At 36.0% G+C, this 17,663-nt stretch overlaps 1 protein-coding gene across 7 annotated transcripts in view; it reads left to right on the plus strand.

Annotated features, from left to right (window-relative positions):
- The window catches only part of LOC127414519 (citron Rho-interacting kinase-like), a 93,680-nt gene that overhangs the window by 1,288 nt on the left and 74,729 nt on the right, over window positions 1-17,663 (plus strand). For all 7 annotated transcript variants that reach the window (XM_051652587.1, XM_051652588.1, XM_051652589.1 and 4 more), the window contains 3 exons: window positions 10,706-10,807; window positions 11,795-11,938; window positions 12,022-12,141. In XM_051652587.1, the coding sequence (XP_051508547.1) occupies window positions 11,795-11,938; window positions 12,022-12,141 (264 nt within the window). In that variant the 5' untranslated portion in view covers window positions 10,706-10,807. The remainder of the gene's footprint in view (window positions 1-10,705; window positions 10,808-11,794; window positions 11,939-12,021; window positions 12,142-17,663) is intronic.

Here is a 17,663-nt window from a genome sequence, read left to right on the forward strand (position 1 = left end):
TTTGTGGATTATAAGTAAAGAGACAATATATTTTGTTTATTGCAAAAATTTCAATATATTAGAATATGTAAGTAGTTTGAGAGTGTTGGGAGACCGACTCGATTGCATCATTCAGAGTGCATCATGGGCAATTGCTGATTGGTGGATATTTCTCTGCAGGATGGGTAGTGTAGTTCTTCAGCAGGAATTTTGCTAGTAAACACAATTTTTTTTTTTTAGACTAATGACTTTTCAGAAGCTTAAACTACTGATGAACAACCACGGAGCTCATGGTAGGTCTGTCTTTAAAGGTTAATTGTTAAGTCATCGTTAATAATCAATTCCCCATGAAAAAAAATTATGATATTTTTACTTCCAGAACCCATCTTTTCTGTCTGGTGATGCTAGGCACAGAAATTACAAACTTCAGTTTAAATATGTTTAGATATTTTTACTGTATGTGAAAGGCAAGCTTCACTATTAATATTGCTTATACTTACTGTAGGGTTAGGGATATGAACAAACCCCTAATTCTAATGTTAAACTTGCATAACTCTTCCAGAACTGTTTGTGTTGCCAATACCTCAAATCAGATGTGGGACCAAGTCATTGTTTTGCAAGTCACAAGTAAGTCTCAAGTCTTTGCATTCAAGTCTCAAGTCTTCAACTTTAAGCATCAAGTCTTAAACAAGTTATTAGTGCTCTTTGCCCAAATTAGTGTCAGAGTATTAATTACTATAGTAATTACACCCTCCATAGTATTAGCACGTTTTAACACAAAGTGGGGACTTTTCAGATGACCCCTTACCTCCCTTAGTCAAAATGTCCTACTTAATGTTAAATGAACGATCTGGAACGATTTCGCCATGACACCATATGAACATCTTAAATTTCAACTTCCTGTATTTTACAGGACAGGTGGCAACCATTGGTCCACAGTGCATCTTTTAGCTAGTTTCAGGAATGAGGCATGGGAAATAATTCATGCCCAAACTGTAGTAGCGCTGAGCTCTATGGAACTAAGTAGCTAGATAGCTAACCCAGCTAACACAGCTAACACGATAAGTTAAATGCTACTGAACCAGAGCTGACGTGTAACAGTTAACAATCTCAACTTACCTCTGTCTGTGGGTTTTCAGATGCCTCACAAAACTGGACGCTGTTGATATAGTGTCTGCAATTTTAAACCACATGTTGCAATCCTTTTGTTGCCTTCGATATTGTATTGTTTATATCCAAATGAAATGACCTTTGGTACCATTTTGGATGTGTCATCCTTGAATGAGCAATCTTCAAACTTGGTCCTATTCTTGTAGAAGTTGATTAGTTGGTTATCTGATTGGTTGAATGTGGAGCGTGGAAATGCAGATTTGAAAATCAAATGAGTTATTTACTGGGGAAATAAATCGTTGAATTGTTGCACATTTTTAATTGTAAAACCCTGATCTTTGGTTTTCGAAGGTATAAAGTCTTTCTAAGTCAGAGGGCTCCAGTCCAAGTCAAGTCGCAAGTCATTGTTGTCTAGGTCAAGTCGCAAGTCTTCTTTGATTATGTCGAGTCGAGTTGCAAGTCATCAAATTTGTGACTCGAGTCCAAATCAAGTCCAAGTCATGCAATTCAAGTCCATGGCCCTGCCTCAAATCCTGCGGCTTGTTGAGGAAATTACTGTTACTTTTTAATGATTGGATTTGCATTTTTCGGTTGGTGGATGTAAAAACAGGTGAAAAATCCCATAGAATTACAATGAAGTAGTGGCCGGAGCCATATCTAGAGACCAGAATATCACAGAGACTTGGGGGTGGACCCTTTTGACTTGGGCCAGTAAGCAACCACCACTTTAGTACTCTAAAAATCTAGTATTATTGTATTCCTGGCTGTGTAGTTCAGGTAGCTTATTTTGATGGAAAAATACAGTATGTGGGTGTAGAGTGCTGGTGAAATCGAAATGTATCAGGATAAAAGCAGTAAGAAAGTGACAGAATGGACTTATTTCTATGGAAACAGCATATCCCTACAATTCTCTCGCTCTCTCTCCTAAAGACAGTATATCGCTGCATTTTTGCATTCCCCATCAAGCTCCTTGGAAAGAATCCATAAATGTCTTTGGGTTGTATTTGGACACATACAATCAAATGCTAAAAATGTAGTCAGACAGAAAGTCACATAGATAGATAAACCATTAATGAGAGAGAGAGAGAGAGAGAGAGAGAGAGAGAGAGAGAGAGCAACTTAAAGCAGATCAAAGGTCTTCTGTGGGTTTGTTTACATTTAAAAAAAATTATAGATGGTAGATATAGTTTGAATTAACGAGCATTCCGTTGGCCTGTTTGAACATTCCGTCAATGTAAATCTATGGGATTTTTGATTGTCTGCTGTGCGAAAACTGTAAGTCAGATCATATATAAAAGACACAGCACATTATTCCAGAAAAGTCTGAAGGTCTGCACCATGGTTGGCGTATGTAGCTTAAAAGCTCCCTAAGGAGTTAGAAATTTTGGTCTCGGTTTAGGGTATTTTGAAATGTTTGTAGAACAACAGTATACTGGCTTGACAAAGATACAGATCATTATTGACCCTTCTAAGGTGAATTATAAAAGCTATGGCTGAATATATAAACAAACAAAAAGTTTCACAAAAGATGAAAGCTGTTGATTAAACACGCCCAAACGCATCACTTCCTGTCTTTAGCTACATTTTAGGAATACATCTCTTTCTGAAGTTGTGTTAAAGTTGTGCTGAACTTTCTAATCCGTGTGTTTGAGATTTAAGTGGAATCATGTCTGTTTTTGTCAGTCATGCTGTTATTAAGCCCCTTAAACTGTCGACATCTCATGCTGGATTGGATTTGTTTCAGAACATACGCCGCCACACATTTGGGACATCAACTGAACACCTTGTCAAATACATACAAACCTTCAAAGTGCCACAGTCTGGTTCTGGAAGTAAAACCCCTATTTATTTCTCAATAAACAAATTGATTTTTAACGATAACTATATCCTTTAAAGACCGACTTAATGAGCTCTGAAGCTGTTAATTGATGGTATATGCTTGTGTTGGAGCCATTAGTCCGCGTTACTTCAAGTTTATTTTACAAAGATGGTGTTGCGCTCTGTTATCATTGACATACAGTTAATCAGTTCATTTAACCCTAACCCAGTCTTCAATTCCTCCATTAACTTTCTAGCCATTTCCTATTACTTTTAAAGGTGAAAGTGTATTTTTTTATCTATCTATCTATCTATCTATCTATCTATCTATCTATCTATCTATCTATCTATCTCTGTCTGAGTGTCTGTCTGTCTGTCTGTCACTTTTTATTGATATAGAATATACAACTCATTAATTATGTGCTGTTCTTTTAAGGACTTGATCCTCATTAACATTTCACCAGAGCTGTCTGAAAGTGTCTAAGAGTTTAACAGTGAAATGATTTCATGCAGCCTGCAGTGTGTCGTGATGTGAACGCTTGGTAATCCTCGAGAGCTTTTTATCTGCTGTGAAACATGATCCCACACACACACATGCACACATCTGAATATTATTATGGGGAAATAAATTATTGACGTGAGCACTCGCTCTTAAGTTTTGATCAGATGTAGTGACCGGTGTAGTCGTGACTGCAGCTGAGCAGACAGCATCTGTCCTGTAGTCATGGAGACAAGGAGAAACAGATGGTTATTTTATATTTTGATACTGAAAGTGTTTCTTTATCTGTGGTTGAACTCAATGCATAACTTTTACACTTAATGGATGTATGTGCATGTTTGAGCATAAGTGAAGATGCTGCAACAGGTTCATATTTTACTTCAAAATTGTGACAGAAAGGATTTTTTATTTTTTATTTTCTGGGTGAATATACTAGAATACTAGAAACTAGGGTAGAATACTGCTTAAAAACAAGCAGTATTAATGCTTATTCTAAATGTAGTCAGTCGGATGTAGTAAGAATATAATATTCTCTATCTGTCTGTCCGTCCATCCACCCATCCATCCATCCATCCATCCATCTTTGAACTCAATCCATCCATCCATCCGTCCATCCATCGATCCATCCATCTTTAAACTCAATCCATCCATCCATCCGCCCGTCCGTCTGTCTGTCTTTAAACTCAATATATCATCCATTTGTCCATCCGTCCATGCATCATTTGTTTGTTCTATCGTTTGTTTGTTCTATCGTTTGATCTTTTGTTCATTCATTTATCTACCATTCTGTTGTTTGTTCTGTCTATCATTCTAACTATCTGCCTGCCTGCCTGATTCTGACTGAATGATCCTGGACATGATTCTTTGGAAGAAAGGGTGACGCTGCTGGTGATGCTGTGGTGGCGCTGTTTCCTGTTCCTGTTGCAGCTAGTACTCGTATTTGTAGCCTGCTAGCCTGCTTAGCATTGCTTATCTTTCTATTTTCAGCGTTTAATCTTTAAACTTTGGAATAGTCTTCCTAGCAGTGTTCGGAACTCAGACACACTCTCTAAAGACTAAGACTAAAGACTTATCTATTCAGCCAGGCATACACCTAATTTATCCCTCAAGTCATTGCAATGCTGCTTTAGTTAGGTCTGCCGGAACAGAAAACACTTCTCTTATTCTTTAACCCTGCTTTAAATTGAATGTCATAATTTTATTGTAATTCTTCCCTGTCTAAACCTTGGGATTATATTACCAGAGCCTGCCAGATCTATCTCTGGTCCTGGCTGATGTCCAATTCCCACTGTATCACTGAGTGATGATGATGACCAACTGCAGCATGTGCCAGCCAGACCTCACTTCAGTCTACTAAGACAGACTTCACAGAGGTTGAATTGATCCAAACTCAAAGACATGGGATTCTTCATGAGCCACTGACTGAAGCATGGGCTCAGGATGGATTTCACCAAAATTACCTGCCATAAGCTTCCAGCCGGACTGCGATTCTCCTTACTGAATGATACCTATGAATATCAAGGAGGGACAATACTCTCTTAAAATACACAGAAAATGAATTAACCATTAAATCAAAGGACAATGCATCTACATCTATTTCCTCAGTTAATTCGAGATGACTTCAAGTACTTTAACACTAAAACTTATAGTTAATATAAAAGAATTTTGTTTAATCATTGACCCACAACACTTACTTAGTTTACCAATTTTAACCACTAATATTTCTAAACATAAATAAATAATATTGGCATTATATTCAATCATTTTCTGTTATAGCATCATTTCATGTGCAGCTGCTTTTAAACAACACCTGTTGTGAAAAGCGCTATACAAATAAATTTGACTTGACATGTAAAAACAAACAGCAACCTTTAATTACAGTGATTAAAAACCTATTATTTACAGTACCTGTTATTTATTAAGTGTAGCAAACTTATTTGATTGTACATTGCTTAAAATGTGCTGTTTAGTTCTAGTTATAGCTGAGAATGACATTTTGAAAGCCTGTTGTTCTCATATTGAACATATCAACATAGTGACCTGATATGTCAGTCATCACCTGCTTGTGTTCATGTTCAACAAACATGATGTTACATGATCAATTATTGATTATTTATACTGGCCTTGGGCACATTAGTGTGTCAGAACATTTAAAATATTTTGAGATTTTCCTCCTGTTTGTTCAGAGTTTCCCTGTTCTTTAACAGCTGAATGTCTCTTGTGAAGCCCCACAGAGATTAATATTAGCCTCTTCTTGAGGAGAACTCATGCAACATGCACAAGTTATTCATTAATGATTACAAAAGATACCCCAAATAATGCATAGTTTGGACACATACAGTACAACTTTAATTAAGGTAAGCTGACTAGTCATGATACTCTTCCAGGTACTGTAGACCAGTGATTTAGAGCGGTGTTAAGTTCATAACTGATTACCGGTTATGATGCATATGCATCTCTGATGATGCAATTACATGTTGACAATAAAAGTATAATTGTTCACATTTTAGACACTGGACTTTGAGGAGTAAATGTTGTGATAAGTAATTAATTAGTAGTTATTATTATTATTATTCACCCATAGTTAGTTAGTAGTTATCAGTTAGGCAAATACAATTCAGTAAATACTGATTAGCTAACAGTGAACTACCACAGTCATCAGATCACTATTACTTACTGATTAGTTAACTGTGTTTCTATATTAGTTAATAGTAGTGACTGAAGTGTTAATGTAGGACTACTCATTTGTCATGCATTAATTCCTGCATATTCCTGCAAAGTTTATTGATCTCTGCTGTATATGTGAGCAAGAGCGACAGTCCTTTAGAGTCAACACTTTCAGAATGTAAATTGAAATGATCAATGATTTTTGGAGGCCACAGACGTTATCGAAAAGAGATGAGAGAAATCTTTCTCTTCACACAGAATAAATGTTTTAGTTTAAGACTCTACTTTCTATTTTAAGATTCTAGTTTAAAATTGATCAGGATATGTCATGTTCATTTAATATTTGTCGATAATTTTATGTTGTGTGAAAACAAGTGTGTAATTTCTGCGCCCCTAGTGTACCTAAACGGAATTGCAAAAATATTGTTTGTTTTCAAACCGCTTTCCCAAAAACTTCCCCTCGTCTTCCACTGGTCAGCCAAGCAGATAGAAGCTCAAACAGAGGAATGTATGATATCGCCACAGTGTTGCTATTTAAAAAAACAAAAACAAAAAACAAAAACAAAAACCTACAAATGGCTGTATAGGTTTTCTACAAATCATGGTGGAATAAGAAAATATCTTATCACATATAAAAATGACGCTCATTAGTTTTAAAAAAGAATTGTCCAGGTTCATCATTACACCAGTCTGATAAAAGTCATTCAGCAAAAAACGCTCAGATAAGTTAGTTTTGAGAAAATCTCGAGCAGCATTTGTTTGCAGACGACACTTGCTTTGATAATTTGTTATGAAATGTTTAAATTGACATAAGTGTCCAAAAAAAACCTTATATCTATTGTTTAATCATTTTGAACCTAACAAACTTCTTTTTGTGGAATATCTGGCTCAAAAAGTGTGCTTTATTTCTTTAAAATAAATGCTACTTGCTTTGATATGTTATTTAATGCAGTGACATTCAAACTAGGGATGGGCGTTACCACTTATTTTCTTATTGATCCGATACCAAGTACAAAAATGCCAATATTGCAGATACCGATACCAGTATGATAACTCTATTAATATTGTTGTTGTTTTTTGTTTTTTTGTTGTTGTTGTTTTTTGCTATTTCTGAGAATAAAATGAATAGTTTTAGCCTTTTAACATTATACTTAAACATTATACTTTTTTTATTGACCTAAACTGCAAATTATCAGTCATCATTTTTTTATATATATATAATTTATTAACAACAAGCATTTTCAATCATTTTTTATTATTATTTAAAAAAACAAATGAGTGCTGTGACTGAGTGCTGTGTGTGACTTTCAGCCTATCTGTTAAAATGTGTGAAAGAAGAAGTAAATCCAATCATATTCAACTATTCGCTTATATACTAGTATACAGAGTGGTGGTGGCGTAGTGGACTAAAGCACTAAACTGGTAAAGCACTAAACTGGTAAAGCAAAAGGTTGTTGGTTCAATCCCCACAGCCATCACCATTGTGTCCTTGACCAAGGCACTTAAATCAAGGTTGCTCCAGGGGGATTGTCCCTGTAATAAGGGCACTGTAAGTCACTTTGGATAAAAGTGTCTGCCAAATGCATAAATGTAAATATACTGTAGTTCATTTTTGTTTTCACTTTAAATCTTATGAAATGCAACAATTTTTCCTGGTAAATAAACAATAATATCACTAGTTTAGTAAAACCTTTAGTACTGATATTTTATGTGAGCACATTGATCCTCTTGATACAACATCAGTTTCCAAAGTACAGTTTTAATACTTTAGGATCAGTCCGCTCCTTCCTTAATATGCACACTTTTAGGTATGGTGCAACTAAACATCCAAATACTTTTGTTGGCCACTGTATGATCATCCATTAGACTCTGATAGGCTACTTAATGTAAATATGGTGCATATGGCAATTGTTGTCTGGTGTAGATCATATTTTGGGTCCTGTGCAGTAACATCATCCATTGTTTCAAAAACAAGAGATGTGAACATGTGCGATTGTTAAGCACTCATTTGATGCATGCAGTGTGTTTGTGTGTGTGTTTATAATAGTTCATGGCTTTTAGCATGTTGTGCACATGTATGCAACTCTGTATGAGTCTACAGGTTTTCGTGTTGAGTGTGTGTGTTTGTGCGTTCCTGCAGGCCGCACATTTCTGTGAATGTGAACATGAGTTCAAACCGCTGCTTTGGGTTTGGAAAGCGATTCCATAAGCATCTTTTGGGTTTGCCGTGCATGTGTGTATCTGTGTGTTGTGTAATCGGTAAGCCTCCTTATGCTGCGAGGAGTGAATTGTAAAGCCGCAGGTGATTGAGAGAGAATGCTGGAGAGAGATGATGATGTGGAGGAGTAGAAGAGAAGCTTGTGCTTTTAGGAGCTCTTTTATTCCATCGTTCATTTCTTCTCACGATCTCCAAGGATGCCAAGTACATACTGACGGTTAGAAACAGTCTGTGCATATCTAATATGATTGGGCATGTTAAAAATAGACTGCACTATATGCTCTCCGCTGAACTTGTATGCATTTACAGCACAGAAGAGTTACAGTTTTTAGGGATTTGTAAGCATAATGCCAGTAATGATTTCTTCTAGTGTGATAATACATTACTGTGAGGTGCATTTTAGATTCTGTAATCATTAGTCGATTACTGCAAAAAAACAAAAAACAAAAAAAATGTCTTAATCAGTCTATACATCCTTAAAACAAGGCAAATTTACCAGAGAAGCAAAACTGTGGAAGATAATATGGCTTGTTTTCATAGCATATACAGTATCTTAAATGAAGTTCATTTGTCTAACCATATCAGCAAATTGTTTTTTGTTTTTTAACCCCATCTCATGACAATTCGTAATAATAGTAGGAGAGGGTGAAATTGGCTTGTTCACCCAAAAATGTAAATTCTCTCATCATTTACTCACCCTTATGCCATCCCAGATGTGTATGACTTTCATTCTTCTGCTGAACACAAACTAAGATTTTTAGAAGAATATCTCAGCTCTGTATGTCCATTCAATGGTCAGAAATTTGAAGGTCCAAAAAGCATATAAAGGCAGCATAAAAGTAATCCATAAGACACCAGTGGTTAAATCTATATCTTCAGAAGTGATACTATAGATGTGGATGAGAAACAGATCAATATTTAAGACCTTTTTTACTATAAATCTCCACTTTCACGTTCACGTACTTTTGTTTTTGGTTAATCGCATTCTTCAAGTATATCGCCACCTACTGGGCAGGGAGGAGAATTTATAGTAAAAAAGGACTTAAATATTTATCTATTTCTCTCACACAGCTGTCATATCGCTTCTGAAGACATGAATTTAACCACTGGAGTCGTATGGTTTGATTTTATGCTGCCTTTATGTGCTTTTTTGAGCTTCAAAGTTTTGGACCCTATTGACTTTGTATGTATTGTATGGACCTACAGAGCTGAGATAATTTTCTAAAAATCTTAGTTTTGCAGAAGAGAGAAAGTCATACACATCTGAGATGGCATGAGGGTGAGTAAATGACGAGAAGAATTGTCATTTTTGGGTGAACTATCCCTTTAATTCAATAGAGAAAAACAAACAAACCACAAAACAATTATGATTTTTCCCAAGTTAAACCCCTAACCCAAACCCTAAACATAACCATGATTTTAATAAGAAAATCCCTATTATGTTTCACAGAAGAAAGAGACACTTCAGGGTTTTGAACGAGTGTTCTTACAATTTTTAACCCCGAACCAAACCCCAAAACTAAACCCCAACAACAGTTTGCCAGTGGGGTAAGAATGGAAACAAGCCACAATATCTAATGCAGTTTTGCTTATCAGGTAAATGTTTCTTCTTGATGGATGTTTGGATATTTCCACTGAAAAACAAGACAAAAATACTGCTTACTTACCGTCAGTAATCACCAAAACGCTCTAGTAACAGCACTCACATTTCCTTCAGAAAGTGTAAAAATCTAGTTTGACAGACCCACTTTATATTAGGTGGCCTTAACTACTATGTACTTAACCATTTGATACAATTTACATATTATGTACATGCATGTTGTTGCATTGTAATTACATTTAAAGTACTTGCATTTAATTACATTTGTAGTTACACTGTTAACTTTACCCCTAACCCAACCCAACCCTTACCCCAAAACCTAACTCTAACCCCTAATCCTAACCCTAACCCACCCTTACTCCAAAATATACCCGTACCTCAACCTCATTAGCAGCAAATGTGGGAATCTGTTTCATGTATATCATGTTTTATATAGTAGTTAAGGCCACCTAATATAAAGTTTGACAAGTTGGACAATAAAACTAATTCATATTAAATCTATTATGCACATGGCATGTTGTTTTTCTGCCAGTTCTTTCTTTCTCGTGTTTTTATGTTTTTAACAGTTTTATAATTGCAGTGTGTAATTATTTGTTGTTGTTACATCCTTTGTTGTCTGTTAAATAAATGTGCATATCGCTTAGCTAAATAATAGAGAGTTTAATTGATTCACTAGTTTTGTTGACAATCATAAAAGCAGATTTTCAACTTTTACTATAAAGGCAGAAGTTTCAGTCATGTGTATTGGTGTAATTGAAGCTTAAATGTGGTTTCTCATATTTTTCACTTCCTTTTGCATTTTTATTTTTTAAAGAGCAAGTTCATTCAGATCTCGTCTTTCAGTCTACGAGCACACATCGTGAACAAGACCTTCAAAACAGCTTTCTAGAGAAAGTGCAAACACACATATAATAAGGTACGTCTGCAGCTGTACACAGTGAGTGAACAATAAAAGTGTCTTATATCAATTTATAGAGAACTCAGTTCTGTAAAGGCCCAATGAAAAGTAATTATTTTATTTAAATGAATGGGGACATTACAAAAACGTAATCTTAGCCAAAAGACTAAAAAAGATGCATTGAACATAATGATTATAGCACAAGATAATTTGCATCTCAGGTCCCTTGAAAAGCATTATAAATGAAATAAAAAAACATGAGTATAAAAAGCTAAACATATATAAACTATTAAACATGTAATACATTTATTTCACCAAAATGTAATTGTTAATAAGTACAAATGGCTTTACAAGTGCAGTTTTTATTTCTGTGTTTGAGCTGGACATATAGAAGCATTTATAATTTTTTTTAATAACCAATAGGCTTTATTTACATCATAGCCATAAACCATGATTTGCTATTTGCGAGTCGGTTGAATGTGGTTTAGGGGGAGGGGCATTCTCATTCTAGAGAGCGTTTGATTGGACACAAATCTGTGTAGTGCAAGATGAGTCATCAGTATTTTTTATACGTTTTTTTTTTTTTTTTGGAAGAAAAATAAATTTACATTTTGATTGTTTATATCTGCTCAAGGTTAATTTTATCGACTTTTAAGAGTACACTAGCATATAAATGGCTTCAATGCTAACAGACTAAAGCCAGATGGATTTTTATCAATTTTGGAGTGCACTAATATTTAGTATATAAAGTATGTATACTATATACAGTACTATACTAGTGCATGTAGCTTCAATGCCAATAAAGTCACAAACAGGATGTAAATTTGATAGATATATTTTTATCAACGTTTTGGATTACACTAGCACATTGCACTAGCACTTTAATGCTAACAAACAAAAGCCACACAACTACAATTTTAATTTCATGGGGTCTTTAAAAGTGTGTAGATGTCAAGCAGCCCTAATGTGCTCACAAATCTCTTTTCCTTTGTGTTAATTTGAAAGATGGAGCAAGAGATATCGAAAGTACAGCGTAAGATGTCTGACCTGGAGTCAGTTCTCCAACAGAAGGATGTGGAACTCAAAGCTTCAGAAACCCAGAGGACCATCTTAGAACAAGACCTGGCCACCTACATCACAGAGTGCAGTGTGAGTATACTACATAAGTTTGGGTATGTGGACGACATGATCTGAACTGCAGTTCAAACTCGTTGTGTTGCTGTGTGTTTTAGAGTTTGAAGCACAGTTTGGAGCAGGCCCGTATGGAAGTTTCGCAGGAAGATGATAAAGCTCTTCAGCTACTGCATGACATACGTGAGCAGAGCAACAAACTGCAGGAAATCAAGGAACAGGTACAGATCAACTTTAAGTTTGGGATATTGTGACCTCTAAAATGTATTTGCTTTACCTTTAGTCTTGAGTAGCTAGACTTTTGACTGAATGACAAAAAGGTCTGGTCCATATTGAAGCTCATTCTAGCCAAGAACTGCCAATTGAAATACCTCTAATTACAACTAAACTCATAATGTGTAGGCATGTCTTCAACTAACTAAACATTGACATATGAACAATCTGTCAGTAAATGCATTGCCTGATGGAAGTGTTAGGAGCTACAACATTACATAACACAGTAACAAGTCAAATTCACTAAAAAGAATTGGGTCATGAGAGTCATTTGTTTGGGAATCAGCTACACTGGTCACGCTGTATGTTTTGAGCTGTAGATTCAAAAGAACCGGCTCATAAGAGTCATTCGTTCAGGAATCAGTCTACACTGGTCACGCAGTATGTTTCACATTGTAGATACAAAAGAACCAGCTCATACAGAATGAGTTATTCGTTCAGGAATCAGACTATACGGGTCACTACACTACGGACTACACTTTTCACGCTGAATGTTTTTGATTCACTAAAAAGAACCGGCTCATAAGAGTCATCGATTTGGGAATCGGACTATACTGGTCACACAGAATGTTTTTGATTCAATAAAAAGAACCAGCTCATAGGAGTCATTCGTTCAGGAATCAAACTACACTGGTTTTGCTGAATGTTTCTGATTCCCTAAAAAGAACCAGCTCATAAGAGTCATTCGTTCGGGAATCAGACTACACTGGTCAGGCTGAACATTTTTGAATCACTGAATAGAACCGGCTCATAAGAGTAATTCGTTCAGGAATCAGACTACACTGTTTGGTCTGAATGTTTTTGATTCACTGAAAAGAACTAGCTCATAAGAGTCATTTGTTCATGAATAGGTCTACACTGGTCATGCTAAATGTTTTTGATTCATTAAAAAGTACTTGCTCAAAAGAGTCATTTTTTCAGGAATTGGACTACACTTTTAGCGCTGTATATTTTTGATTTAATAAAAAGAACCAGCTCATTAGATTCATTCATTCACGAATCGGTCTACACTGGTCAAGCAAATTTTTTTTGATTCACTAAAAAGAACCGGCTTATAAAAGTAATTTGTTCAGGAATCGGACACATTTTTCACACTGAATGTTTTTGATTCACTAAAAAGAACCAGCTCATAAGAGTAATTCATTCAGGAATCAAACTACACTGGTTGTGCTGAATGTTTCTGATTCACTAAAAAGAACCAGCTCATAAGAGTCATTCGTTCGTGAATCAGGCTAAACTGTTTGTGCTGGGTGTTTTGGATTCACTAAAAAGAACCAGCTCATAAGAGTCATTCGTTCGTGAATCAGGCTAAACTGTTTGTGCTGGGTGTTTTGGATTCACTAAAAAGAACCAGCTCATAAGAGTCATTCGTTCGTGAATCAGGCTAAACTGTTTGTGCTGGGTGTTTTGGATTCACTAAAAAGAACCAGCTCATAAGAGTCATTCGTTCGTGAATCAGGCTAAACTGTTTGTGCTGGGTGTTTTGGATTCACTAAAAAGAACCAGCTCATAAGAGTCATTTGTTCACGAATCGGTCTACACTGGTCACACAGAATGTTTTTGATTCACAAAAATAACCATCTCATAAGAGTCATTGATTCAGGAATCAAACTACACTGGTTGTGCTGAATGTTTCTGATTCACTAAAAAGAACCAGCTAATAAGAGTCATTCATTCGTGAATCAGACTACATTGATCACGCTGAATGTTTTTGATTCACTAAAAAGAACCGGTTTATAAAAGTCATTTGTTTGGGAATCGGACTACACTATTCGCACTTAATGTTTATGATAATTAAAAACAATTGGCTCATAAGGGTCATTAGTTAAGGTCGTGCTGTGTGTTTAATTCTGTAGATTCTGTAGATGCTGTTAACAGAACAAAAGTCGTGAAAATCATATGGTTACACTGTTCGGAATAAGAACCAGTTCTATCAGGAAGACTCACAGACTTGAGTGAAATTTAAGATTACATTTATTTGATGAATATAAAACAGAAATGTAATGTCTCTCTTTGGCGTAAGCCCTGTCTGGTGGTCCGAAGAAGTTGTACTCGGAACCATCATATCCTGTTGGAGATAGGAGGCAGGGGCGAGGAGCCTACCCCATGCAGGACGGGACTCAACTGGTGGTGGTGGGGTGGTGGAGGTTGCCGCAATGTGATAGATTGTGAGCAGACTTATAAAGCAATGGCTTACATGTGATTGGCTAGGAGTTACCTAGTTAATGGTGCGATGATGTACAGCTGCTAGTCTTCCCGCTAGAACTATGCTGCGCTTACATTTCTTGCTTCACATCCCTACATGTAAATCAATCAGTCACAGTTTGTATTGTTCCTATGTGCCAATTAGGGGCGAGAATAGACCAGAGCACCACAAAAGCTTTGCCTCTATACAAACATTGTCTGTTGCATGTATAGTAACTGAACATAATTCTTCAGTAAAATGTATTGGATTATGGATCCTAGATTCAAAGCCTAATTTCTTTGAATTATTAATTAAATAATTTGATTTGGTGTGCAAAATTCGCTTTCTTCATGACCAGCATCTGAAATGCAAGATAATTGTTTTTTTTTTTGTTTTTTTTTAAAGCAGGGGAGAATGACACATTTGCCAGTTTTGTGGAGAAATATGGATCTGAAAGGTCTAAGAAATAGCACAACTGGATTTAGCTGGGTGTTCTCTGCAGTGATTATATACTTCTGGCTGCCATAAACGCCATAATAACATACAGGAATTTGAAACTGGCTGAGGAAGCAAATTGCTGCATTCTTATGTATTGTGTTTCATTTAAATAAATATGTTAGATATTAGATCCATGAAGAGTCATCTGACATGTGCCGTTATATAACATTTAGTTTTACGTGCGAGCATTTGAAAGGAACCTGAATTACGCTTCCTCATAGAGCTCCACTTAAAGGGATAGTTCAGCCAGAAATGAAAATTCTGTCATCATTTACTCACCTGTATGACTTTCTATCCTTCATAGAACACAAAAGGATTTTAGGTAGGATGTTATCAACAATCATCATTCACTTTTATTGTGTGGAAAATGAAAAGATCATTTCATTTGTGTTCGACGGAACAAAGAAAGTTATACAGGTTCTGAACAACATGAGGGTGAGTAAATGATGACCTAATGTTCATTTTTTGGCCGAACTATCTCTTTAATTTCAGCATAGAGTGGCTAGACACAGACTATAAGAGCCCTGCTGATAGAGTCCACAGTATGAGTACAAATATACTCATCTTCCACCACTGAGGCCTATTTCAGCTTCTGAAATAGCACTGGCCAGTTATTGCCATAAAGTGGTAGAGAATGTAAGACTGAAGCATGTAATGCAAAGGAAAGAACATAACAGAAAAACAGCCTGCTCTCTAGCGCTTTCTTGCGCATCTCCCCCAGAGCCAGACTCCATCGCACTGCGGTTGCCATGGAGACAAAAATGGTACCTCGGAGTGAAGGATGTTGCAGATGCAGAGCAACTGCTGTCGTGACAAACCAGCAAAGGTCTCAAATTAGCAGCAATCAGACTTTAAATGAAGCGTTTACTTTTCGGTTTATCCTCCAAATATGAAAGCGTTTATTTAAGTGGCACTAGACTGCGCTACTAGTTGATGCTTCCAAACATCTGCAGCAACAGATGTTTTTCTGAGCATTTGAGAAAAGGAACAAAGAACTCAACTTGTACATATAGTTCAGCAAAACTGTAAAAGTTCACCAATGGAGGATTTAGAGTCTAGATACTGACTAACAGTTTGCTATACTTTACAGTCAACATAACATGGGATTTACAGATCGGATTACTTCCATGATGTGACATATTTCCTTATGAAACAGGATATTCAATGAGAAGAAATTAAGGGCGGGACTTGATTTTAGCCATTGGGAGTTGATTGGATGTTGAAAAGTGTCTCTATATGACAGGTGGTTGAAAAATAAGAGGAATTGGTAAGTCGTTTGAGGCAGAGAAAGTTATTATATTTTGATTAATGATTGTAAAGACATATATATATATATATATTATTGTGCAATAATGCATACTGATGAATTGTGCACAATAAGCCCAGTAAAGTGTATTAAGAAAGTAAATAAAGAAAAAGGTTTTTCAATGATTTGTGAAGCTCAAGGGGAAAATGGTCTATCAAGTTGTCAGTTTAAAGCTGTTTTCTTGCATGTAGTGGGTGATTTTCTGTTTAAATGGTTTTAGTGGATGTTGAAGAAATGTATTGTGTTGAATTTTAGTTTAGCTTTTTCAAAGAGTCTATGGTAAACTATGGTCAGTTTTCAGTAGGGATGCAATGATATGAAAAAGCTATAGGCTGATACCGATACAGATTTTTTTGCCACTTACCTTATTTTGTCATCAGATTTTACTTTGGAATTACGCTTTAAAAATTTACAAAGAGGAATACAAGCTTTTTTACTCTTCTTTTTTTTTTCTCCCCAATTTGGAATGCTCAATTCCCAATGCGCTCTAAGTCCTCATGGTCGCGTAGTGACTCGCCACAATCCAGGTAGCGGAGGACAAATCTCAGTTGCCTCCGCGTCTGAGACAGTCAATCCGTGCATCTTATCACATGGCTTGTTGAGCACGTTACCACGGAGACCTAGCATGTGTGGAGGCTCACGCTATTCTCCGCGGCATCCATGCACAACTCACCATGTGCCCCATGTGCCTCTACCCTCCCTAGCAACCGGGCCAATTTGGTTGCTTAGGAGACCTAGCTGGAGTCACTCAGCACACCCTGGATTCGAACTCGCGACTCGAGGTGTGGTAGTCAGCATCTTTACATGCTGAGCTACCAAGGCCCCTGCTTTTATACTCTTCTAAAAATAAATAATTTATGTTGAACATGGATTGGATCTGTCTCTAAAAAGTTAAAAAATAATTAAATATGATAACATCATGATCGATATGAAAAAAAGGTTATTTTGTACTTCTAAAACATTTTTGCAAACAACAGATCTCACATTTTACATGTACGTACTGGATATGATAGAACATTACAAATTCATAATATGCATATGTTGGTCAATTCCATGGAAATGTCAACCACATAATGGGGAAAAAATGTCCCCTTTTAAATTCTGTATTATAATGGTATAATAGATAATGGATGATGCCATCCAGACCGCTAGAGGGTGCCACTTGCTTACACAATGCTGACTGAAGCGCTGAATACAGACTATATTTTAAAATACAGGCTTTTATGGTTTAGTAATCAGGCAGGCCATATTGCGATTTCAGTTTTAATTCAGTCAATCATGAAGCATTAATGGGTATCCTACTGATGTCTCAAAAGTCAAAGTCTTCTACATATTGTGAATATTGTTACATCTGGATTGTGCATTTGAATTGTTTACAAGAGTTTTTACAACTTGTGTTACTAATTAATTATAAATCAAAATAAAACCATTGGCATATCGGTTATAAGCATGAAAACGCAGATATGAAAAACCGATGATTT

This window comes from Myxocyprinus asiaticus, chromosome 24 (assembly GCF_019703515.2).
Source record: "Myxocyprinus asiaticus isolate MX2 ecotype Aquarium Trade chromosome 24, UBuf_Myxa_2, whole genome shotgun sequence".
NCBI lineage: Eukaryota > Metazoa > Chordata > Actinopteri > Cypriniformes > Catostomidae > Myxocyprinus > Myxocyprinus asiaticus.